Source organism: Chiloscyllium plagiosum, unplaced genomic scaffold (assembly GCF_037043375.1).
Source record: "Chiloscyllium plagiosum isolate Xiang-an unplaced genomic scaffold, Cpla_swu_hap1 HiC_scaffold_44, whole genome shotgun sequence".
Classification (NCBI taxonomy): domain Eukaryota; kingdom Metazoa; phylum Chordata; class Chondrichthyes; order Orectolobiformes; family Hemiscylliidae; genus Chiloscyllium; species Chiloscyllium plagiosum.
This window is the reverse complement of record NW_028270182.1, coordinates 20,402,346-20,427,409: the sequence shown is the minus strand read 5'-3', so window position 1 is coordinate 20,427,409 and position 25,064 is coordinate 20,402,346. Positions and strand designations below refer to the sequence as shown.

Below are 25,064 nucleotides of genomic sequence, written 5' to 3'. Positions count from 1 at the left end.
CCAGATGAATAATAGCCACAAGTCGGGGTGAGGAGCGCTGGGCTCTTTGCTGTTCCCTCCTTCCTAAACCTCAGACACCAAGCTAGCGCTGTACGAGCAAGGTTGGCTGACCGTGCAGTGTGGCCTACGTGACTCAGTCACTCCCACCCTTCAGCTGTCAAGTCTGCCATAGGTTTCCAGCACTGTGTTGATGAACCTGAAGTGGACGAAAGTGGAAACTTGAAGTGTACAATGCCATGTGGGAGGCACTTAGTTTTTAATGTCAAGATTAGAGTGGTGCTTGAAAAGCACAGCAGGTCAGGCAGCATCCGAGGAGCAGGGAAATTGATGTTTCAGGCAAGAGCCCTTCATCAGGAACCCTAACTCCTGATGAAGGGTTTTTGCCCGAAACGTTGATTTTCCTGCTCCTCAGATGCTGCCTGACCTGTTGTGCTTTTCCAGCACCACTCTAATCTCTAGCATCTGCAGTCCTCGCTTATGCCTACTTGGTTTTTAATGTTTGAGCAATAGCATTGCTGCAAGCACTTAACACATTGTACTGCAGGACGTTCAACTGTGTCAGGCAATTGAGTTAGTTTGTCATCTGTTGTTGCCTTGGAAAAGACTGACAGTGGTTGTCCTTGAATTTAGCTTCCCTTCCTTGGGGGTGTTTTCTGGATGGCTCATTATATTTGCTTTTGCTTTCGGATAGATTGGGGAAAGCAGCTGGTGGTTTTACCCGTGAGCGCTACCTCTCCTCCAGGCTCAGAATTCTCTCTCATTGTGGTCTCCCTTCCCGAAGGGATCTGACACAGTTAAATTGCCAGTTGTCTGTTTCTCACTGTACAGTTTCCAGGCCAGGAAGGCTCTCCTCCAGTTAGTTGCTAAATATTTATCCTGAAAACAATTCTGTGTACACTATAACAATTCCTCCTCTACGGCATTGTTACTGATTTGATTTGATTTGTCTGATCTGTGTGCGTATAGTTGCATGTGCACATTGTGGGCATATTGTTGCCCATAAATTACAGCTTTACTTTTATTACTTGCACCTGTACTTGTTTAATGCCTTTCCACTCCACTTTGGTGGGGGTGGGGGTCTGTGTCCAACAGCCACATTTGCTTGCTGTCACTTGGTGTTTCTACATTCTACCCATACAAGACCCCACTTTCCTGGGGCTAATATCTTTCCAATTGCGTTAATATTTCTCTTTCGCCAACAATGGTAGCCATCTCCTTTTCCTTTTCGCCACCCCTGGTCACCTTGCAGCCACGTCTCCATTATTCCAAGTAACTCGTGCATTTTGTTTTTTTACCCGGCTGGTTAATCCACGTTCTTTCACAATGTTCCGCCCTAGGATCAGGCCAGACCTTGTTTCATTGTGGCAAGCTGCTGCTCTCCAACTTAAGCTTCCACTTAAACTTGGAGGTTCAGAGTGAAGGAAAATGTGCATTTACTCTGCCTCGTCCTGCTGGCAGCATTCCTGTCCCAAGTTTATATCGATGTAGAGCCAAATCCCACTCCACGTAGCACAGGCCAAAGCTTCTGTGCAGTGCTGAGGGAGAGCCACGTCATCTGAGATCCTCCTCTCCAGTTATGAGGTATTAAATTCAGCAACTCCTGCTCTGACCCAGCTCGAGTAGACATTTAACGTTCCACAATCTGAATAAAAAAAACAGCAAAAGTTCTCCTGGTGTTTGAATGAAGGTGAAAACTTGGCACTTCAGTCTCATACCAGCGTGCATCCCAAAAGCAGCAGCAGCAGCCAGACCGATATTTCATTCCTCTGCTTTATTGTGAGAGTTTAATTTCTGCAAATTAGTTGCGCTTCATTTGCCTACCATTTGTTTGCACTTTAAAGCACCACGGGGAAGCATTTTGCAGTGCTTGAGAAATAGGAGGGGGCCACATATAGTCCAGCTCTGGTTTGTGGCCAATCCCCTTGCTATCATCCTGGTAAAGGACTTGTCAGACTTTTGATTAAGTTGCCATGTTTAACCCTTCCTTTGTCCTTCAGACTTGCATTTTTGTAGCACCATTTGCAACTTTGGTTGTCTCAAATTTTTCCACAGCAATTGATGCTGCCCAAAGAACAGAGAAAATTACAGCACAGGAACAGGCCCTTCAGCCCTCCAAGCCTGCGTCGATCTAGATGCTCTATCTAAATCTGTCGCTTATTTTCTCAGGATCTGTATCCCTCTGCTCTCTGCCCATTCATGTATCTGTCTGGATACATCTTAAAGGACGCAATCGCGCCCGCCTCTACCACCTCTGCTGGCAACGTGTTCCAGGGACCCACCTCCCTCCCCGTGAAGAACTTCACACGCATATCTCCCCTAAACCTTTCCCCTCTTAGCTTGAACTCGTGACCCTTCTCTGGGAAAATGTTTCTTGCTATCCACCTGTCTATACCTGTCATTATTTGTACACCTCAATCAGGTTCCCCCCTCAACCTCCGTCTTTCTAATGAAAATAATCCTAATCTACTCAACCTCTCCTCATAGCTAACACCCTCCTTAGCAGGCAGCCTCCTGGTGAACCCTCCTCTGCACCGTCTCCAAAGCATCCACATCCTTTTGGTAATAGTCATAGAGATATACAGCATGGAAACAGACCTTTCGGTCCAATGTGGCGACCAGAACTGTACACAGTATTCCAGATGTAAAGTTTTATACAACTGTAACATAGCCTGCCAACTCTTGTACTCAATGCCCCTCCCTAAGAAGAAAAGCATGCCGTATGCCGCCTTGACCACTCTACAGACCTGCACTGCCACCTTTAGGGTACAATGGACCTGAACGCCCAGATCTTTTATTCATATATAAGAAGCAAGAGGGTAACTAGAGAAAGGGTTGGTCCACTGAAGGATAAGGAAGGGATATTGCCTGTCAAACCTGAGAAAATGGGTGAGATTCTTAATGGTGACTTTGCATCAGTGTTCACTGAGGAGCAGGACATGATGAATGTTGAGATTAGAGATAGAAGTTTGTTTACTCTGGATCACGTTGACATAAGGGGGAGAAGGTGTATTGGGTAGGCTAAAGGATATTAAGGTGGACAAATCCCCAGGACCGGATGGGATCTATCCCAGGTTGCTGAGGGAGGCGAGAGAGGAAATAGCTGGGGCCCTGACAGATATCTTTGTAGCATCCTTAAATACAGGTGAGGTGCCGGAGGACTGGAGAGTTACTAATGTTGTCCCCCTGTATAAGGGAGGTAGGGGTGTTCCAAGTAACCGACATAAGTGGTGGAAAAGTTGCTGGAGAAGGTACTGAGGGATAAAATCTATTTATATTTGGAAAAGTATGGGCTTATCAATGATAGGCAAATGGTTTTGTGCGGGGGAGATCCTGCCTTACCAACTTAATGGCGTTATTTGAGGAAGGGACTACGTTGATAGATGAAGGAAAGGCTGTAGATGTCATATACATGGACTTTAATAAGCCGTTTGATAAGGTTCCCCATGGTAAACTAATAGAGAAAGTGAAGTCACATGGTGTGCAGGGTGTTCTAGCTCGGTGGATAAAGAACTGGTTGAGCAACAGAAGACAGGGAGTAGTAGTTGAAGGGAGTGTCTCGAAATGGAGAAAGGTGACCAGTGGTGTTCCACAGGGGTCAGTGTTGGGGCCACTGTTGTTTGTGATATACATCAATGATCTGGCAGAGGGCATTGTTGGTCTGATCAAGTTTACAGAAGACTATGAAGATTGGTGGCAGAAAGTGTAGGGGACTGTCAGAGAATACAGGAGAATATAGATAGGCTGGAGAGTTGGGCAGAGAAGTGGCAGATGGAGTTCAATCCTGACAAATGTGAGGTGATGCATTTTGGGAAGTCTAATTCTAGAGCGAACGATACTGTAAACGGAAGAGCCTTGGGAAAAGTTGATGAGAAGAGAGATCTGGGAGTTCACGTCCATTGTACCCTGAAGGTTACTGCACAGGTGGATAGAGTGGTCAAGAAGGCGTATGATATGCTTGCCTTCATCGGACGGGGTGTTGAGTATAAGAGCTGGCAGGTCATGTTAAAATTGTACACGACATTGGTTCGGCCCCATTTAGAATGCTGTGGGATTTAGTTCTGGTCACCACATTACCAAAAGGATGTGGATGCTTTGGAGAATGTGCACAGAAGGTTTACGAGGATGTTGCCTGGTATGGAAGGTGCTAGCTATGAAGTGAGGTTGAGAAGGTTAGGATTGTTTTCATTTGAAGAAAGGAAATTGAGGGGGGGACCTGATTGAGGTCGCTCTTGAATTGGGTCTTCCAAAATGCATCACCTTGCATTTTCCTGGATTGAACTCCATCTGCCATTTCTCGGCCCAACTCTCCAATCTATCTATATTCTGCTGTATTCTCTGACAGTCCCCTTCACTATCTGCTACTCCACCAACCTTAGTGTCATCTGCAAACTTCCTAATCAGACCGCCTATACCTTCCTTCAGATCATTTATGAACATCATAAAGAGCAGTGGTTAGATTCCCTACAGTATGGAAACAGGCCATTAGGCCCAAGAAGTCCACTCTGACCCATTTCCTTACATTTACCCCTGTCTAATGCACCTAATGCTATGGGCAGCTTAGCATGGCCAATTCGCTGACCTGCCCATCTTTGGACTGTAGGAGGAAACTGGAGCATCTGGAGGAAACCCACGCAAACATGGAGAGAATGTGCAAACTCTACACAGATAGTTGCCTGAGGCTGAAATCAAACCTGGGTCCCTGGCGCTGTGAGGTAGCAGTGTTAACCACTGAGCCACCATGTCGATCCCTGGGGAACACCACTGGTCACAGGTCTCCATTTTGAGAAACTCCCTTCCAGTACTACTCTGTCTCCTGTTGCCTAGCCAGTTCTCTATCCATTTAGCTGGTACACCCTGGACCCCATGCGACTTCACTTTCTCCATCAGCCTACCATGGGGAACCTTATCAAACGCCTTACCGAATTCCATGTATGTGACATCTACAGCCCTTCCCTCGTCAATCAACTTTGTCACTTCCTCAAAGAATTCTGTTAAGTTGGGAAGACATGACCAACTTTTTGAACTGCAAGTTGTAACACAGGAAATGCAGATTTAATGATCTGGATGGCCTCTTGTGCTTAATGTTTCTGTGGTTATAAATGCGGCAGCTAATTTGTGTACAGCAAGCATCAGTATAATAATCTGGGGTGTTTATATCCAGCTGGCAGGGTGTTCGCGGTCCTTGGTTTAATACCTGAGCTGAAGGATCCCATCATTTAAGTTTCTGTGTGCGTTGGGCCAAAACCCCACAGCCGTCTGACTCAGGTGAAAGTCCACTGCGCACTGAGACCTAAGCATCTTTTGTAACATCTGCTGTTTGTTTTGTAAAGTCCAGTTTTAGAAGCTGAAATGTAACATTATTTGGGGGGAAAAAAATGTAAAAGTCTGGAAGGCAGCTGGGGATGGGCCAGCTCTTTGTCAGGACCAGCACTGGGGCATGTGGGCATGGGGTTAGGTGCAAAGATAAGCCATTTGGCCACTTGAGACAGCTCTGCCATTCAGGAAGCAGTGTTTCATACTCCCGTTCCCATCTACTCCCCACTTAATGGGCAGCACGGTGGCTCACTGAAAACCTGATGTGGAAAAGCAAACCGGTAGAAATCTGAAATAATGGTGGAAAAGCTGAGCACCTGGAGAGTACACGCCTCAAACCCGATATGGCTTTTCTCCAGGACGCATTTGAATTTGTAGAAAGCCCGTGCCTTTTCTTTTCCCCCGGTGAACAGAGAGCTGTAATTCCACTCATACAGACTTCACCTGATCGGCTGCACACACATGCGTGAGGGAGGACTTGAAATATGACAACTAATAATGGGTGGGTCAGTGGTTAGCTCTGCTACCTCAGTGGTTCGATTGTAGTCTCTGGTTACTCTGTGTGGAGTTTGTAGATTCTCACCTCTACATAAGTCTCTGCGGGGTGCTCCAGTTTTCTCCCATATTCCAAACGTGCAGGTTAGATGGATTAGTTGCTGGGTTATAGAGATATCATGGGGGAATTGTGGTTCTGGGTGTAATGCTATTCAGAGGGTCGGTGCAGACTCAATGGGGCAAATGTCCTGATCCCGTATGAATGCTGTGATTCTGATACTTGAGTCTCTTGTCTACCAAGTGTCTTTCCACTTCTACCTTTAAAATTATTCAATTAATCCACATCCGCCAGCTTTTGAGGCAATGTGTTCAAGAGTTGCACAGCCCTCAATTTTTTTTCTGTCCGAAAAAGATGACCTTTAATTTTAAAACAGTGCGGTGACAAGAGGGAGACCTCCTTCCCATGTCCACCTAGTCAAGATCATTCAGGGTCTTATACATTTCAATTAAAAGCCCTTCATTCCTGATGAAGGGCTTTTGCCTGAAACGTCGATTTTCCTGCTCCTCGGATGCTGCCTGACCTGCTGTGCTTTTCCAGCACCACTCTGATCTAAACTCTGGTTTCCAGCATCTACAGTCCTCACATTTGCCTAGTACATTTCAATTAAGTCAGCTCTCACTCTCTCAACTCCAGTGGAAACAAACCCGGTCTGTCCAACCTTTCCTCAGAAGACAGCTCGCTCATTTCAGGTGTCAATTGAAGAAACCTCCACTGAACTGCCCCCAACATGCTTACATCCTCCAAGTAAAGGGACCAAAGCTGCACATGGTATTTGAGATGTGGTCTCACCAATTCCCTGTGCATCTGAAGCAGGACATCCCTTTGTAATAAATGGTGGTATTCTATTAGCCGCCTTAATCATGATATCTGCATACTAACGTTTTTGTAACTTGCGCGCTAGAACGCCCAAGTCCCTGGACTTTGGAATTCTGCAATCAATGCAGTGGGCTGAGTGGCCTTCCTTGGTGCTGCAAAAGTTGCTGATACGTCAACCCGAGCAATAAACTCCAGTGTCTGATAAATAGTTTGCAAATATTCTAAGAAATTGCAGGGATTATAAAATGTAGTCTGAGATTTTCTGAACTCTGTTGGAAACAGATTTTTATGACCTTGTCTTTTATGAGCTGCTTATGTAACGCATTCCTCAAATGGCATTTCTTTTCTCTTCTCTCCCCACCACCCTCTACCCTGGTGTTTGCAGGAGAGGCCTCAATCCACCTCACCGAGTGAAGTCCATCTCCATGACAACCTTCACTGAACAGGAAATTGAATTCCTTCAGTCGCATGGCAATGAGGTGAGTTCAGAGCTTGCCGGGGGGGGGGGGAGGAGGAGGGGGGAGAGCACGCTGTGTATTGCATGGATGGATGGGATAGGAAGGGGGGCTGGAGACCTGGGGCTCTTTCAAAATGCGAAATGCTGAAGGGTCCATCCAGCAGCTTATTTGATGCTCCTCAGCCTGTAGAATCGGGAGTGATCAGCCTACCCTGCTTACAGAAGGAATGACGCAGTCACTGCTCTGACTCAGAGTCATAGAGATGTACAGCATAGAAACAGACTCTTTTGGTCCAGCTTGTCCATGCCGACCAGATATCCTAAATCATTCCATTCCCATTTGACCCATATCCCTCCAAACACCCCTCATTGAAATACTCATCCAGATACCTTTTAAATGTTGTAATTGTACCAGCCTTTACCACTTCCCGTGGCAGCTCATTGCATACATGCACCACCCTCTGTGTGAAAAGGTTACCCATTAGATCGTTTTCCCCTCTCACCTTAAACCCTCTAGTTTTGGAATTCCCTACTCTGGGGAAAAGACTATGACTGTTTACCCTCTGCATCTCCTTCATGATTTTATAAACCTCTCTAAGGTCCCCCTTCTGCCTCTGATATTCCAGAGAAAACAGCCCCAGCCTATTCAGCAACTCAACCCTGGCAACATCTTTATACATCTTTTCTGAACCCTTCAAGTTTCACAGCTTCGTCCCAAGAGCAGGGAGACCAGAATTGCACTCAATATTCCAAAAAGTGGCCAAACTAATGTCCTGCTCAGCTGCAACATGACCTCCCAACTCCTATACTCCAATGAAGGCAAGTGTACCAAATACGCTCTTCACCATTCTCTCTACCTGTGACTCCACTTTCAAGGAACTATGAACTTGTACTCCAAGGTTTCTTTGTTCGGCAACACTCCCCAGATCTTGCCATTAAGTGTATAGGTTCTGCTCTGATTTTGCCCACCAAAATGTAGCGCCTCACATCTATCCAGAATAAACTCCATCTGACGCTGCTTGGCTCATTTGCCCTCCTAACATATGGGGAGGTGATGGTTTAGTGGTATTATCATCAGTCTTTGAATTCAGAGACCCAGGTAGTGTTCTGTGGACCCCTGTTCAGATGCTGCCATGACAGAAGGTCGAATTTCAATGCGGTGAAATCGCAAATTGAGTTTAATCGTGATGTATAGCTGCTTGTTGGGAAAACTGCTTCACTAATATGCTTTAGGGACTGGACTCTCAGCATTGTGATTGACTGTTAGCTGCTGTGTGGACAATTATGGCTGTCTCCCTGACTGCCTGGCCAGTGATGCGCTCATCCTGTGACTGAATGGAAAAAAAAGTATGTTAGCTGCTTATCTGCTAACTACCTCAGGCATACAGAGTATGGCTACATTGTGGCTGAGGCAGCGTTGAAGTGCCCCTCTTCCCCATTCGTGGGGTCCAGGTCCATACACGTTGACACCCTCTGACACTTTGTCCAAGATGAGAGTGCAGGCACGAGCAGTGGGAATGGACTGTTCAATTGCTCTAGCTAGCCCTGCCAGTGATTCTCAGCCGTTTAATGGCCACGAGATTTGGTCCTGTATTTTAGTCACCCCTCAACCCTCCCCGCCTCACTCACCACTGAGAAGACAGTTTCTTTCTCTCCACCCAAACATTTCCTTCAAAATCTGTTAAAGATCTCAATGAGATTGCTCCTTGATCTTCCATCCTGGGGGAATACAAGCCTCATTCAAGTGGCCTGGGCTCGAAATTTAAGGCACCCTCGGATCATTTTGTTGAATCTGAATCTGTGCTATATTTATAGCTCTGCCTGAAGGAGTGGGACCAGTTAATTCCAGATGGGGACTAACTAAAGAGTTACAGAACTGTAACCATGATCGATGAGAGAATTTGACAGTGAATCTGATCAGCTGTTATTCTTTGTGATGCGTTTTGACTTTTCGTTTTCTGTTGTTTTACGCCCCTGTTCTGCCAGGCACTTCTCCAGCTTTCCAGGGTAGAGGAAGGATTACGAGCACAAACCATGCAACCAGTCTTCACAATGTAATTTTTTTTAGCTCCAGCGTCTTTCTGGTGAAGGAGTGTTGCTCCCCGTGTAAGATGAGCATATCCGTCTTGAGGTGTGGAAGGCCAGACCTGAATGGGCAGACTTTACAGCCCTCTATAATCTTTCCCACATTAGAACACTTAACCTCCAAGGGCTCTTGCAGTGCACTGTACTTTGATATTTAGCATCACCCGCAATTCTTTTTTGATGCAATTCTGCAGGTGACACTGCATATTCAAAGTATCTGTAGCCTGTGTCCAGATAAGCATTTCCTAGAGAGAGAGAGAGAGAGAGAGAGAGAGACAGAGTCCATGAGTAGGTAAAATTGGGTTGGCTGTAATGAAAGCAACCCATGTCATGACAAAAGCTGCAGTGTCGAGGTGGGTAAAGGATATGGAAGAAGGTATTCAGTCTCTACAGTTCTGAAGGCTGCAGGGTTCCCAAGCAGAAAATATTCATTTAGCCTCGTTGGAGTTCTGAAGCAGGCCTGAGACAGAAATGTTGGTCAGGGGACATGGAATTGCAGGCTGGAAGCTCAGCGTCGTTTGTGCAGGTACAATGTAGGTGTTCCACAAGTCTGTGTTTTGTCTCCTCAGTGTAGAGGAGACCACATCTTGAGCAGCGAGTATAGTAGACTAGATAATTTGCTGCTTCAACTGGAAGGTATGTCCAGAACCTTGGATATACAGAATCATAGAATTGTCAGAATGCTGAAATAGGCTATTCAGCCCTTTGTACCTGCACTGGTTCTATCACTGAGTGCCGATCTCTTGTCTTTTCCCGCATTCCCTGCATACTATTTCGATCCAAATAATCCTCTAATGTCCTCTTGAGTGCCTGAATTGAAATTGCATCCACTACATTTCCAGACTGTGTATTCCCGAACAACGTGATGGGTGAGAAAGGGTTTCCTCACATCACTCTTTGTTTACACGTTACTTTGAAGCAGTGAAGACTGAGGAGGTAACCAGGCAAGTATTTAAAAAAATATAACTATGCAAGAAGCAAATGGGGACCCTTGTGAGACAGTGGTTGTGTTCCTAGCTCTGAATGTGGAGGTCTGGGTTCAGGCCCTTCCTGCTCCAAACATGTGTAATAACATTTATAATATATATCTATATGGAGCAGCTGTTATGCTGGCTGTGAAACGAGAGTGGCAAAACTGAGGAAGTCAATAAGATCTATGCAGAAAAGAAAATGTGTAAATTTGTCATGATTTCAGTCTCTTCGAATCTACCAATATTTATGAGGGTGGTGGAATAATTTTGAAAAGAAATTGAATAGACACTTGAAGGAAGCATACTTGCAGGATTTTGGGGCGAGAGGGGTGGGGACTGGGACTGCCTGATGAGCTTAATGGTCTTCCTCTACTGTTATGATTCTAAATAGTTTGAACAGCTACCTGACACAGATCATCTTGACCTATCCTACTTTACCAGAGTGTTCCCTCATGTCAGTGCCAACCAATTCTGTGGCCATGTGTTTGTGGGTCTGTCTTGCCCACAGTGATAGGATTAACCTGACCTGAAGTAACTGGTGCAACTCTGGGTGATTACAACCCATGTCCCCCACCTTGCCTGCTTGAGGATGAATAACTATTCCAGTCTCATCTTAGAAATAATTCTCCTGGTGTTTCCCTGAGGCAGACATGCTCCACCTTGAGACTGACTTATTTTTCTCTTGATCAGCTGTGAGTTGGAGAGCAGCCCAGTGTTTGCTCAGTTAGTTTTATTTGGCTGGGCCGCTGGATGTAGTGAAGCCAGCTTGGCTGAAACACATACACTGGAAGCATTGAATAGTACAGCACAGCAGGAAGCCGTTCTGCCTATTGACACTTTCCGAAGAATAACCCGCTTCCTCCACCCGTCTCCCATATCTCTAAACGTTTCTCCTTCGAGTTTCTCCTTTGACCCTTGTGATCCCTGCCTGCCTGTTTCCTAATCCTGGCTGTCATCCTCCCTGTCATCGTGTGCCTGTGAATAAACGTGCCTTTAGCTCCAAATAAAATGCTGCAGTCACCTCTGTACAGATCAATGTTTTAACCTCCTGCACAGAGAGTGCCTCACTCCACAAACACAGCTTGCACTGTTTAATATTTCACATTGCCAAACCTGTCTTGCAGAATTCCATTTGATATTGCCACATGCTCTGCTGCTGAAATACTTGAGTTTCTGGATTAGAGTTTGAAGTAAGGATCAACTCGCAAAGGGAAGCTCTTTTTGGGAAAAAAAAAGGAAGACCCACTGCTAAAATATGCCTTTTATAGACCTGTTTTGGTGTAAAGAATTTAGAGGTTGCATACTTGCTGGGTGGGTCAGGTGGAACTTGGTATGAAGTCAGAGTCCATGGCAGCACCAACAAGAAGTTGCCTTTGTATAGCACCGTGAGCCTCAGTAAAAAAAAAAAAATCCCATTCTACTTTCAGGACTGTAATAAGACCAAATAGAACCAGAGGACATAAAAGTGATTAACAAATCAGAAAATCCCTACAGTGCAGATAGAAGCCTTTTAGCCCATAGATTCTGCACCGACTTTCCAACAGGCATTCCACTCAGACCCACCCTATTCCTGTAACCCTGCAATTACCATGGCTAATCCACCTAGCTTACATATCCTTGGACTCTATGGGGGCAATTTAGAATGGCCAATCCTGGTAACCTGCACATCTTTGGACTGTGAGAGGAAACCCACGCAGACGAGGGGAGAATGTGCAAACTCCACACAGACAGGTGCTTGAATCTGGAATCGAACCTGGGTTCCCAGCACTGAGAGGTAGCTGTGCTAACCACGGAGCGAGATAGGATTTGGAATATATTGCTAGGGTGTGTGGTGAGGTAACTTCAGTTGTGATCTATCGAAGTGGAATTGAATCGTTTTCTGAGTAGGAAAGGTTGCAGGGTTATGGTGAAAAATAGGTGAGGGGACTGTTTAAGTTGCTTTCAGAGAGAACCGTCTTGGGCATGGTGGGGCAGAGTGTTGAGAGGCTGGAGGAGGGTTTCAGAGATGAGGCGCGTAGAGGCTGAAACAGGTAACAGAGATAGGGAAGGGGTGTAGGCCCTGGAGGGGTTTGCAGAGATTATGGAGGGGTCTTAGGTCTGGAGGAGGTTGCAGAGACCGGGAAGGGTTGTGGGCCTGGAGGAGGTTACAGTGGTGATAGATTGGTAGTGCAAGATTTTGTATGTGGAAAAGGGGGATGAGAATTTTAAAATCAATGCAGTTGCTTGACCAGTGTTGGTCAGTCAGTCAGTCAGGCAGAGACATTAGTGGGCTGTAATCCAATGAGCATTGGGAGCGCAGCTTTGGATGCATGTTGCCATTTTCTGACTGAATAAAACCTCCGAATTGCAGCCTTCGGTGCTTTCCAATGCTCTCACCGGTGGCCAGTTTGGCTACCTGTCAGGAGCAGTCTTTGTATTTTCCTCCTCCCTTTTACCACCTGACTGCTTGCCTCAGTTTGAGGGTGGTAACCGGCTTCCAGTTTTGCCTTGGACAAAAGATACTTTCAAGCTGTCTGAAATCATCATGGGATCTGGGCAGAGTTGTTAGGGAGCAACTTCCCATTTGTGAGAGGCTCAAGAACGAGAGGGCACAGACCGAAATAATTAGCAAAAAGGAAAAGCAACAAACTATGCAAGAAGCAAATCTTTCTCATGCAGGAAGTGGTTAGGCTTTTGCAATGTGTCACTTAAGAGTGTGATGGTGGCAGGTTCAATCAAAGTTCTGAAAAGGGAATTCAGCTCTTCCCAGAGAGAATGTGCAGGGGGAAAGCAAGAGAGTATCTCTAGGTGAATTGTTGGTTCTGAGATCTGGCTCTGACATGATCGGTTGAATGGCCTCCTATGATTCAGGACTGTCTCCTGGCTATTTGACTGGGTTTAGAGTCGTGTCCGAACTTGAACATCTCCGGCAATCGGCCTTTGTCGCACGGGACAGAATACGGAGCTGATTTTTGTCATTTCTTCCCCTTGTGTTAAGACGAGCCGCATGCAAGAAGGCGGTGTAGTTAATAATGAAGTTTAGGTTTGTACCCCAGCCTTTCCTTTGTCCAACTTGAAGACCGTAAAAGCACAATACTGTGGATGCTGAAATTCTGAAACACATTGCTGGAAAAATTCAGCCCATCTGGAAACATCGGTGGAGAGAGGAGCATAGTTTTGAATCCCGTACCACTCTTCAGAACTGTTCTGATGAAGAGTCAGATCTGATTCGGAATTTTGCCACAAGCTGCATTTGTGTAGCAACCTGATAAAGACATCTTTTGAGCAAACGAAAAAAAAATGCCAAAGAACTCTGGGTACTGGAAATCGGAAGCAAAAACAGAAATTGCCGGCAAATCTCAGCAGTTTGCTGTAATCAGTCCTGAAGAAGGGTGACTGAAGCTGAAGGGTTTTCTCCACATCTCCTGCCACACCTGAGTTTTTCCAGCAATTTTGTTTAAGACCTTTTGACTGCCTGACTTTTGTAACTCACGTTGTGAGCACCTGATTTGCCGACAGCAACTGAATTTTAATCTATTCCACCCCCCCCCGCCACAAGTCAACATCCTGTAACAATATACGCTGTCTTCCACTGCATTATTCACCACTTTGCGACAGAGTGTTGATGTTCAACATTTCAGCTGGGCACAAAGCAGCCATGTCAGCAACTCCTTTTATTCTCCATCATCCTCGTGTACAGCAGTGACTGCCCTTCAGAATCCTGCAGTGGGTTTGGGTTTGTGATTTATAGATGCATCACTCCCTCCCCTCATTATGTTTAAAAAAAAAGGTTTATTAAAGTCAAGTGTCAAAACCAGAGGTTGAATTAAGGGAAGATTTTCTGTTAGTCTTAAGTAAAATGCATGCCTGGGTACAGATAGTAAAATAAAGTTCAGGCTAAAAATCCCTGGCAGCATTCTGGTCAACAGCGCCAGTATTAATTTACCAGCCAGAGATGGGTTGTCTGTTGCTTATGTTTGATGCCAAATGCTTTCCAAACACTGTACTCCTGCTATGCTGGCGATATAAATTAATAGTCCCCTTGAGAGCGTTTTGGCACGTGAAGGTGTCAGCATCTCTAAAGAATTTGAGAGCCAGGTAGTTCGAGTAGGTTCCGCCTTGATCTGTGCCTGTTGTTGCTCTGCCTAATGGCCCCGTTCTGTAGAACGCGCAGGGACTAGAGGTTCAGGTTTATCCACCTTTCAAGTTGGGGGACATCTGGAAAGCGCAATTAAGAAAGCAGTTGGGGCTTTGGAAATAAGAGGCTTTGAGTTAAAACAAAAAAAACTGAGTCATGTGGAGCCTTTATATAAAACTCCAACTGAGCCACAACAAGAGCACCCTGCTCACTTCTGCTCGCCAGACTTTCAGCAGGGATGCGAGCGTCAAAGAGAGGGGTGGAGAACATTTCCCCACATAGTTCCAGGGGTGAGGGCATTTTAGCATTGATGTTGGGCTAGTTCCCCTTGGAGCAAAGGAGATTGAGGGGCGATTTCATCAAGGTATATGAGTTGGTGGTAGGTTTGGGTTAAACAGACCCCTTCTCCATGTTCTGAAGTGTCACTGGACGCTAATTCTGCTTTCTCCCCATAGATGCTGCCCGACCTGCTGAGTTGCTCCAGTAGTGTGTATATTTTTCTTTAGAACTCCAGCATCTGCGTTTTTTTTTGTTTTATCCAAGAGAAGCTACACCCATTCACTGCAAGCACAAAGGGAAATGGATTTAATGGGGAAAGAGATGCTGAGGGAGGAATGCTTTTCTATAGCGAGTGGAAATAACCTGGAACATGCTGGAAGTTGAAATGATGAGCAGTTTCAAAAGGAAATTGGACAGACCGTTGGCAGCAGGTAACCTACATGAGCTGGGGAGAGAGGGCGGAGATGAATGGGACTGACTGGGTTGCCCTACAGAGAGCTGGCTCCCTGCCTGCACCTGAATGATTGTGACTTGAGTTGCTGGTAATTTTCGAATGGTATTTGAATGGGTTGATGAGCTTCATGGCTAAGGATGAGTTGTCCTATTTGAAACATTCGCAGCCTTCTGAAGCCACCACCTCCGCCACTGTCCTGGGGAATGAATAGAAGCACAGTCAAAAAACACAGAAATAGACCCTTCGGTCCAACTCTTTCCACCTTATCCATGCCCCTCATGATTTTATAAACCTCCGGTGCTCCAGGGTAAACAGCCCCAGCCTATTCAGCCTCTCCCTATAGCTTGTTTGATTCATTTTATGATTTTTGGTTCTAGGTTCTCCATTTCCTAGAGGTGGAGTTCTCATTGATGTCAGTACTTTTTCCAATAAGCTCATGTTGGTCTAGAGAGTGTTTGCTGGCATAGAACTTGCCTGCTCTTGCTCAGATTAGTACCATAGAGATCTTATAATACCAGACCAGAGGACAGATGGGACTTTGATCTCCTCTGAATGCCAGCACCTCAGACTGGAACGTCACATGGTTTTATGTGCAGCTGTCTGTCACGGGTCTTTAACTCATTACCTGCTGACTTGAAGGGAATGGCCTGAGTCATGGTTGACATGCAGCAATTAGACAGTGGCAAAGAGCTGAGATTAGCTGACTCATCACAGACAGGGGTCTTGTGGGTGGTGACTTTAACACTTGATGGGGATACCAAATCGATGTCATCACATTGTGAAGTCTGGCCTGTACAAAGAGGAAGTTTGTGACGAAAACTTAGGAGGAAATCCTGGCCACAGCTGGAGTGCACAATAGCACTTTACTTTTTCTCACTTGCTTCAGCCACACCCCACCACTCTTTCTTTTCCTTCCTCTCTTTCACTGACATCTTCTTTTTCTTTGTGTTTTTTGTTACCAACCCCCATCAGTCCTTGTCCTCTCTTTCTGTGCCCTGTTTTTCTGTTCTGCTTCTCTCTTGCTCTCTCCCTGTCCCTCAGTCTTATCCTGTGTCCCCCTCTCTCTCCCTTTGTGCCCCCATGCCTCATGTTCACTTTGGCACTTTGTCCTGCCCTCCATTTCTGTTTTCCTCCTCTCTTTTTCCCTTTCCCTTTATCTTTTTCTCTCCTTATCCCTTTCTTCCTCCCTCCCCTTCTCTCCACTTTCACTAGCTACACCCCTCTCCTTGTTCCCCTCTTTTCTCTTTAGTAACCTTGGCACCGTCCCTTTCTCTTCTCCCTTTCCCACCTCCTCAAGTCCTGGCACTCCAACTCTTCCTCTCACTTCCTTTTCTCCCACTTACCCCTTCCTTCCCCACCTTTTTCCTTGTGCTTTTCACCCTACTCCACTAACCCTTCTTCCCACTTCCCCTATAACTGCCAGTACCTGTTTTCCCTGGAGCATCGGAGGCTGAGGGGTGACCTTGTAGAGGTTTATAAAATGATGAGGGGCATGGATAGGATAAATAGACAAGGTCTTTTCCCTGGGTGCGGGAGTCCAGAACTAGAGGGCATAGGTTTAGGGTGAGAGGGGAGAATTCTAAAAGGGACCTCAGGGGCAACTTTTTCACACAGAGGGTGGTATGTGTATGGAATGAGCTGTCAGAGGAAGTGGTGGAGGCTGGTACAATTACAACATTTAAAAGGCATTTGGATGGGTATATGAAAAGGAAGGGTTTGGAGGGATATGGGCCGGGTGCTGGCAGGTGGGACTAGATTGGGTTGGGATATCTGGTCGGCATGGACGGGTTGGACCGAAGGGTCTGTTTCCATGCTGTACATCTCTATGACTCTATCCCCTCCCTCTGCCCATCACCCCTCAGCATGTCCATCTAGATTGTTTGCTCAAGTTGAAGTTTCCTTATTCCTCCATGGAGCGTGGGCCAGCATTTATTGCCCATTCCTAATTACCTGTTGAGAAGGTGATGTGCGCTACCACCTTGAACTGCTGCAATCCATGTACTTGAGGCAGAACCACAGTGACATGAGGGAGAGTGTTCCAGAACTTTGACCCTGTGATTCTGAAGGAACAGTATTGTATCTCCAAGTCAGGATGGTGTGTGTCTTTGAAAGGGGAGCTTGCAGGAGGCGGTGTTCCCATTGTATCTGCTGGCGTTGTCCCTCTCGGGTGGTAAAGGCTCTGGGTTTGGAGAAGGCGGTCACAGATGTCTTGGTGAGTTGCTTATTGTAGATGGTACCTACTTGCTGCTGCTGAGAGTCTGTGATGTGGGAGTATTTGGTGAAGGTATTGGTTGAGTTGCCAATCAAGCAGACTGCTTTGTACTGAATGATGGCTTCTTGAATATTGTTGGCACTGCAGCCATCCAGGCAAGATGGAAATATTCCATTACACTTCTGACTTGTGCCTTGTAGATGGGAGACAGATTTTGGGGAGTGAGGAGGTAAGTTACTTGCTGCAGGATTCTTAACTTCTGCCTGGCTCTTGTAGCCACAGTCTTTCCAGTGGGAACTGAGTGACATGTAACAAGGACCCCCCAGCCCCTCAATCCCAACATGACCAGTCACAGGGTCTCAACTGCATCTGGAAGTCAACAGTGAGGTTTGTGCTGTCCTCAGAGATATGACGACAACATCACCGCCTTCCTGACCTGCAGTCTTCTTCTTGACCTCTCCGCCTCCATCCTACTCCGACCTATCACCCTCACCTTGACCTCTTTCCACCTATCACATTTCCAACGCCCCTCCTCCAAGTCCCTCCTCCCTACCTTTTATCTTCTCCTGCTGAACACTCTCTGCTCATTCCTGAAGAAGGGCCTGTGCCCGAAACGTCGAATCTCCTGTTCCCTGGATGCTGCCTGACCTGCTGTGCTGTTCCAGCAATAAAGTTTCAACTTTGATCTCCAGCATCTGCAGACCTCACTTTCTCCTCGACGACAACATCAAGACAACCTGAGACCCTGATCCCATCTGCAAACATTTGGGAACTTCCAAATGACCTGTACAGTTCTGTCAGATAAACATCCACTATGGTGTCTATCATGCCACTTGCTTGTACTATAAACATGGATTTTGCACTTCAAATCCCAGTAGACAACCATCTCAGTGGGTTGAATGATTGATGAACCCTGCTTTTCAAAGTGAGGGGTTCACTGACTCTCAGAATGCCCTGGATAAAATGATTTATTGTGTCTAATTTGAGAAGTTCTGCCACACTTCAGGCATTATGACCTTAGTGTTTATGAGTGATAAAGCGAAGTCCATTCCTTCATGTCAGCCTCTTCTGACCTTGAGAAAAGCAGCAAGTTTTACCAGCAATCTACAGAACTGAAATGGTCTTTGAGGGAACAGGCCTGACTGCACACTTTCAAGTTCAATCAGTGTGATTACTTCTAACACCTCCAGATTTGGTCTTCATAAAGTCGTGTGTTTTCTGACTTTGGTGGATCCTGGACAAGGGTTGGTGCTGGCGTAGGAGACTCTACCATGGCACCCACATGCAACATGATCCGCTGTTTCGGCTAAGTGAAGTTGGAGGGGGCAGGGAGATTCAGGGAATTAGTAAAAGGAAAATTTATGTGCAGTTAAGAATAAAGGCTGTAATCATTTCTAACAGAAGCATTTTCAAATCTCATGTGGCCTCTCACTCCCCATCTTTGCAACAATCTCCACCCCCTTCACTCCTCTTTAAATTCTTCCAGCCCCACTACAAATCTTGCATAGTTGTTTCTGACCCACCCATTTCTCTCCCTCCAACTGAATGCTAAATTCGACCATATTATGGTCACTGTTTCTCAGGGGATCTTTAACTCCAACATTGTTTGTTGCACCTCACCAGATCACCAAAGCAACCTTTGGATCCACAATTAGAACATAGAACAATACAGGGCAGGAATGGACCTTTTAGCCCACGATGTTGTGCTGAACATGACTGTGAAATGGTTGAAACTTTATTGCTGGAACAGCACAGCAGGTCAGGCAGCATCCAGGGAACAGGAGATTCGACGTTTCGGGCACAGGCCCTTCTTCAGGAATGAGCAGAGAGTGTTCAGCAGGAGAAGATAAAAGGTAGGGAGGAGGGACTTGGAGGAGGGACTGTGAAATGCCCTATTGTATCGGCCTCCACCACTCCTGGTAGTGCATTCCAGTTTCCTACCAGTCTTTGTGTTAAAAAGAAATTGCCCGTCACATCTCAGTGTTGCCCCTCTCACCTTAAGTGCATACTCTAGTTTTAGACATTTCAACTGAGAAAAGGATTCTGACTGTCAACCCTATCTATACATTTCATAATTTTCTAGATTTCTATCGTCTCTCCCCTCAGCCTCTGCTGCTGAAAAGAAAATCAACGTGAGCTTCTAGCCTGTCCTTACAGCTCTCACCCTCAAATTCAGGCCGCACTCTCTCCAAAGCCTCCACATCCTTCCTGTAATGTGGTGACCAGAACTGAACACAATACTCTTAAGTGTGGCCTAACCAAAGTCTTATAAAGCTGCAACATGACATCTTGACTCTTGTACTCAATTCCCCGTACACCTCCTTTACCACCTAACTACTTGTGTGGCCACTTTCAAGGAGCTATGGACTTGAACCCCAAGATGCCTCTGTACATCAGTGCTGTTTAGGGGCCTGCCATTAACTTTTCTTGACATTTGATTTTCTTTGATATTTGATCTCCCAAAGTATAGCACCTCAAGGTTAAACTCTGTCTGCCATTTCTCTGCTCATATTTGCAACTGATCTATGTCCTGCTGTATCCTTTGACAACCTTCTGCACTAAACACAACTCCACTGAAACAGCAGATCCCTGTGGAACACCACTGGTCACTGACTTTCAGTCAAAAAAAAACACCCTTCCACCTCTACCTTCAGCCTTTCGTGTTTTCGTAAACTGTCCTGAATAGGCTTCATCAAATCTTCCTCGGAACCACATCTGGCTATCCCAGTTTATATGTAGGTCAGAGTCACCCATGATTAATGTGTTGCCTTTTTTTCATGCCCTCATTATCACCTAATTTATCCATGCAGCTATTGAAAGGGAGGACATGTATACTAATTCTACTGATCTCGTAATCTTTGTGTTTCTTAGTTTCATCCATTTGGGTTCTGCATCTTCTGATCCAAGATCATTTCTTGTTATCATACCTATTTCTTCATACACGGACAAAGATGCCCCACCGCCCTTTCCATCCTGCCTGTCTTTTGGAAAAGCCGCATACCCCTGAATATTTAATTTGAGCTTTGATTCCCCGTAACCATGTCTCTACAATTCCTATTCAGTATCTGTTCATTTATTTTGTCACAAATATCTCGTTCAAGTAAAGAGCAATTCATTTTACCTTTTTACTAATTTTCTCCCTTGACCCAATCTATTGCTGATTTTCTGCGTTTGTGCGCTGTGTGCTTTCCTGTCTGCCCCACTATGGTTGTCATTATTCAAAGAGCCACCTTGAAATGCTGCCATATCCCCTTGCTTTGTGAGTTTACGTTTTCCCCTCTCCGAAACCCTCCCCTCAGTGATTAGTTTAAAGCCCACTCTGTGCGGAAGCAGCTCCTTTTGTTACTACAGAGGCTACATTTCAAAAAGCACTTTGTTAGCTGTCAAGGACTTTGGGGCATCTGGTGGTGTTGAAACATTCTCTGTAAATGCGTGCCTGTCTTTGGTTGCTTCTTTCCTCATAGTTTGCAGGGTTTTTATTTGGTCAGCTTTCAAAGAGCAGGATGAGATTGTGGAATCTGATTCACTGTGCAAAGCCTCCCGTACTCCTGCCAATGCTGAATGCACAGGACTGTGGCAAGAACCTTTGGACAGCAAGGATAATATCGCAAGAGTCATTTTATTCCTACACTCTGATTATCATCACTGGGAGCTTTTGTACTGGATTAGATACAATCTCTAACACAGCCACTTGGTCTGTCTATTCCGTTCTGCCATGCACACGCTCCTCCCATCCACCTCATTCTCCATCCCCTATTAGTGTATCCTCCTGTTCCTCCCTCCATCATGTGTTTTACCAGCTCTCCCCTTTGAGTGTATTTGTTGTCCCATATCTCGCGCCCCCCCCCCCCCCAGTTGAAGCAAATCTAAGAGATACAGTATAGTTTTACCACCTCCATCTTTATTCTGAGCCCTGGAGGGAGAGACCAAGATCGCCCATGTGCACAGAGACATGCGCGCTCAGTCTTCTCTGGAACAGCAGCTTCTCAATGAGCTATATAGTCAGCTTACAGGGAGGAGTATCCAGATAAGGCAACATTCATATTAATTGGGTGACTGTTACAATAGCAGAGACCAAGCCCTTTACTATTATACAATGAATGTCCTTAACCTTGTAAACCAGCTTCACATAATGAATACCTTTCGTCTTGTTAGCTGACCTTGCATACTGAATGCTTCCAATATTGTTAAATGACTCTACACAATGACTGCATTTCCACCTTGTTAACCCATTACCCTTGCCTCCAGCTCCCCATTGTTAACTGAGTTCTCATCTGATCCAAGTCCTGCTCAGCTGAACCTCTTATTTCCCAAAACTCAGAACTTAACTCTTTCCCTGCCTGCTCATACCCTGTAAGCATTCTCATTCACTCCTTTTATCATTTCACGATAACCACCGAGATGGCACTAAACCACTTTCATCAGATCTGACAGCCAGCATTTAACCAAGTTATTGACACACCGCATACAATGTTTAGAACCAAAAATTACTAGTCCATTACAGTAATTAGAGTTTGAAGAATCCTCCCATGTGGAAAAAAATTCACCAGTAAAGTTCTTAAATCCACAGTCCTTAAGTGAGCACTCCATCCCCTCCAAGTTGAGTGGAAATGAGCCAGTTCTCCAAAATCTTCTTCAGTAAAGTCCAACCTGAAAACAAAATTCAGTCTGTTCTTGTATCACTCCTGAGAGAAGTTTGATTTCTTGGATAAGGGCAGTTAAATACTTAAAGCTGAAGAGACTGCCATCCTTGCGGAGAAGCTTCAGATGGAGGATACCAGCACACCTAAGTGTTGTAGTGCAGCAGCTGCAGCAGCAGGCTAGGGGAATGCAGCATCCTTTGCTGTGTCTGCTCCCATTCTGCAGTCAAATGTAACAAAGCCACTGGCTGTTGTGTTGATGTTAACTTGATCAGTGAACCTTCATATCCCTTAAGTGACCAAAAGACAAGGTAAAGCTCACGTGGTTTAATGTCTGTAGGAAGACCACTGACAAAGCGTACTGACCTCCTCATCATTACTATTCTTCACATTTTGTGTTCGTGACTTGGGAGCTGTTGGAATCCGTTGGATCAGGCTGTGGAGGGGTGGGTGGTGGTCCGAAGATGTGCTTTACCTGTGAATGGAGACGATGTTAGCTCCTGGAAGTATCTTTGCATTTCGTGTCTCATTTAGATCTGAGTCATGCTCAGCTGAACCTCTTGTTTTACAAAACTCAGAACTGAACTCTTTTCCTGCCAGCTTATACCCTATACACATTCTCATATTGATACCATTCTCCTTACCCACTCTCTGTAGGGGCAAGCCCCACATTTCCCCCTCCCCCCCAGCTTTCTGGATGAAGGCCTAAGTCCTGAATTCCTGAAGGGATTTATGCCGTGCTGTCTGAGAATGATGAGCCTGAGTTCTGGTCAACCCCACAAGTGAAACCATATTTCTCTGTGTGCACCGTTTTGATTCTTCTCCACTATGTAAAGACTGTGATCAGGTCTAACCAACATTCCCATCCTAATGGTCCCATACCACCTCTATGGACGGGAAAGGGCACCAGCCTCTTCAGTCTTTCCTGATAATGTTTGACTTTTGTGATCTTTTTCAAAATAACAACAGTTTAAGTTATGAAAGAGGGGCCGTTTATATCATGATTTTAGATATTGAGACCCCCTGACCGGCCAAGCAAATGTTTTTATGCGTTCACACAAAGTAGGGGAGTGAAGGTTTGTGTGTCTGCTGGCTAGGCTGGTATTTATTGACATCCAGTTGAGAGTCAACAGCATTGCTGTCTGGAGTCACATGTGGGTAGGACCAGTTAAGGACAGATTTCCTTCTCCAGAGGGCATTAGTGAACCTTTTGGGGTTTTCACAGTAATGAGCTGTGCTTATTTGGTTGCCAGTAAGAATGGCGTTTTGCTGAATTCCTGGCATGGTGGGATTCAAACCCATGTCCCCAGTACGTCAGCCTGAGTCTCTGGCTTACTAATCCAGTGACATTACCACTACACCCCCTACATTGCTCTGGATGTGCATGGGAAAGGGTGGGTGTTGTGGACAAGACTGATGACCAGTGTTGTGGAATGAAGGAATAAAGCATTTCTGGGCTGGTGCAGAGGGTTGAGATGGTCTGCATCAAACCCTTCCTGCACTGGTTCTCCACGAGGACTTTTATCCACAGTGGTGAATAGAATAGGAGGTTACTTATAAGAGCAGGGTTAACAAAGCATTTGTGTGAGATGCTGAATGTAAGGGATTCAATAGGGTTAATATTGACTGTGTTTTGACAAGGCAGAAAGAGTGCAGAGGTCAGAACCTTAAACCATGATCTCAGCTGTACAGTACTGATGTCAGGAAGCACATCAATGAAGATTTGGAACACTTCCGCCCCCCCCCCCAAAAAAAAAGCTGGGATTCAGTATCTATGGGAGTTTTAAAATACAGTGACCTAAATCATTGACGAGTTGCTTAAACGAAGGATTTAGCACAGTGGCTAAATTTGCACTTGCCCACAGATAGGTAAGTATATTATGCAGAGGACCTAAGGGTTCAGGTGGATACAGATAAGTTGAGTGAATGGGCAAAATACGGCAGATGAGTGTAATGTGGGAAGAAGTGAAAATATTCGCATTGATCGGAAGAATGGGAAAGCGCAGAGTATTATTTGAATGGAGACCAACTGCAGAACTTGGACATGCAAAGGGATTCAACCGTTTGAGTCCCAAAAGGAGAGTGTACAGGTTACAGCAGGTGATTAAGGTGAGAGAATCTTTTACTACAAGAGGAGTGCAACATCAAAGTGACGACGTTGTGCTTCAGCTATACACATTATTAGTGACACTCCGTATTGAATACTGTGTACAGTTTTGGTCTTTTTATTAAGGAAGAATGTAGATACCTATGATGTTATTCAGGAGGTTCACTAAATCGATGCCTGGAGTGGGTTGTCTTATGAGGAAAGATTGGACAGACTGGGCTGCTTTCCACTGGAGTTTAGAAGAGTGAAGAATTAATTGATTGGAGGGTATCAGATCCAGAATGTTCTTATACTCTTATGACCGGGGTGGCACGGTGACCCGATGGTTAGCACTGCTGCCGCACAGCGCCAGGGACCCGGGTTTGATTCCAGCCTCAGGTGACTGACTGACTGTGTGGAGTTTGCACATTCTCCCCGTGTCTGCGTGGGTTTCCTCTGGATGCTCCGGTTTCCACCCACAGTCCAAAGATGTGCTGGTTAGGGTGGATTGGCCACGCTAAATTGCCCATTGTGTTAGGTACATTAGTCAGAGGGAAATGGGTCTGGGTGGGTTACTCTTTGGAGGGTTGGTGTGGACTTGTTGGGCTGAAGGGCCTGTTTCCACACTGTAGGGAATCTAAAAATCTAAAAAAAATCTTGACAAAGTGGATGTGGGAAAGACGTTTCCTCTTGTGTGAGAATCCAGAATTGAGGGGCATGGTTTAAAGTTCAGGGGTCACCCTTTCCCGAACCCTATCGCAGGATAGTGATGCGAATTATTCCTCCTGGCAGGTTGTGCAACTTGGGAACTGTAACTCAGGAGGTGGTGAAGGTGGGCCATTGAATATTTTAAAGTCAGAGATAAATGGATTCATGTTGTCGGGGGAGTTGAGGGCAGTGCGGAATGTGGAATTTGAAGCACAAACAGATTAGCAATGATCTAATTGAATGGAGAAGCAGGCTCGAAGGGCTGAATGGTCTGCTTCTGCTATCTCGTTGGTTCTTTGAGCAGAATTTTATTCCGTCCACAGAGCGAACTCGGCCTTGTTCTCATTCAATGACAGAATGAACTGAATGG

The 25,064-nt window shown here is 45.6% G+C and overlaps 1 protein-coding gene across 6 annotated transcripts in view; it reads left to right on the top strand.

Annotated features, from left to right (window-relative positions):
* The window catches only part of LOC122548360 (arf-GAP domain and FG repeat-containing protein 1-like), a 96,686-nt gene that overhangs the window by 16,287 nt on the left and 55,335 nt on the right, over nt 1-25,064 (top strand). For all 6 annotated transcript variants that reach the window (XM_087982919.1, XM_087982915.1, XM_087982913.1 and 3 more), the window contains exon 2: nt 7,071-7,164. In XM_087982919.1, the coding sequence (XP_087839045.1) occupies nt 7,071-7,164 (94 nt within the window). The remainder of the gene's footprint in view (nt 1-7,070; nt 7,165-25,064) is intronic.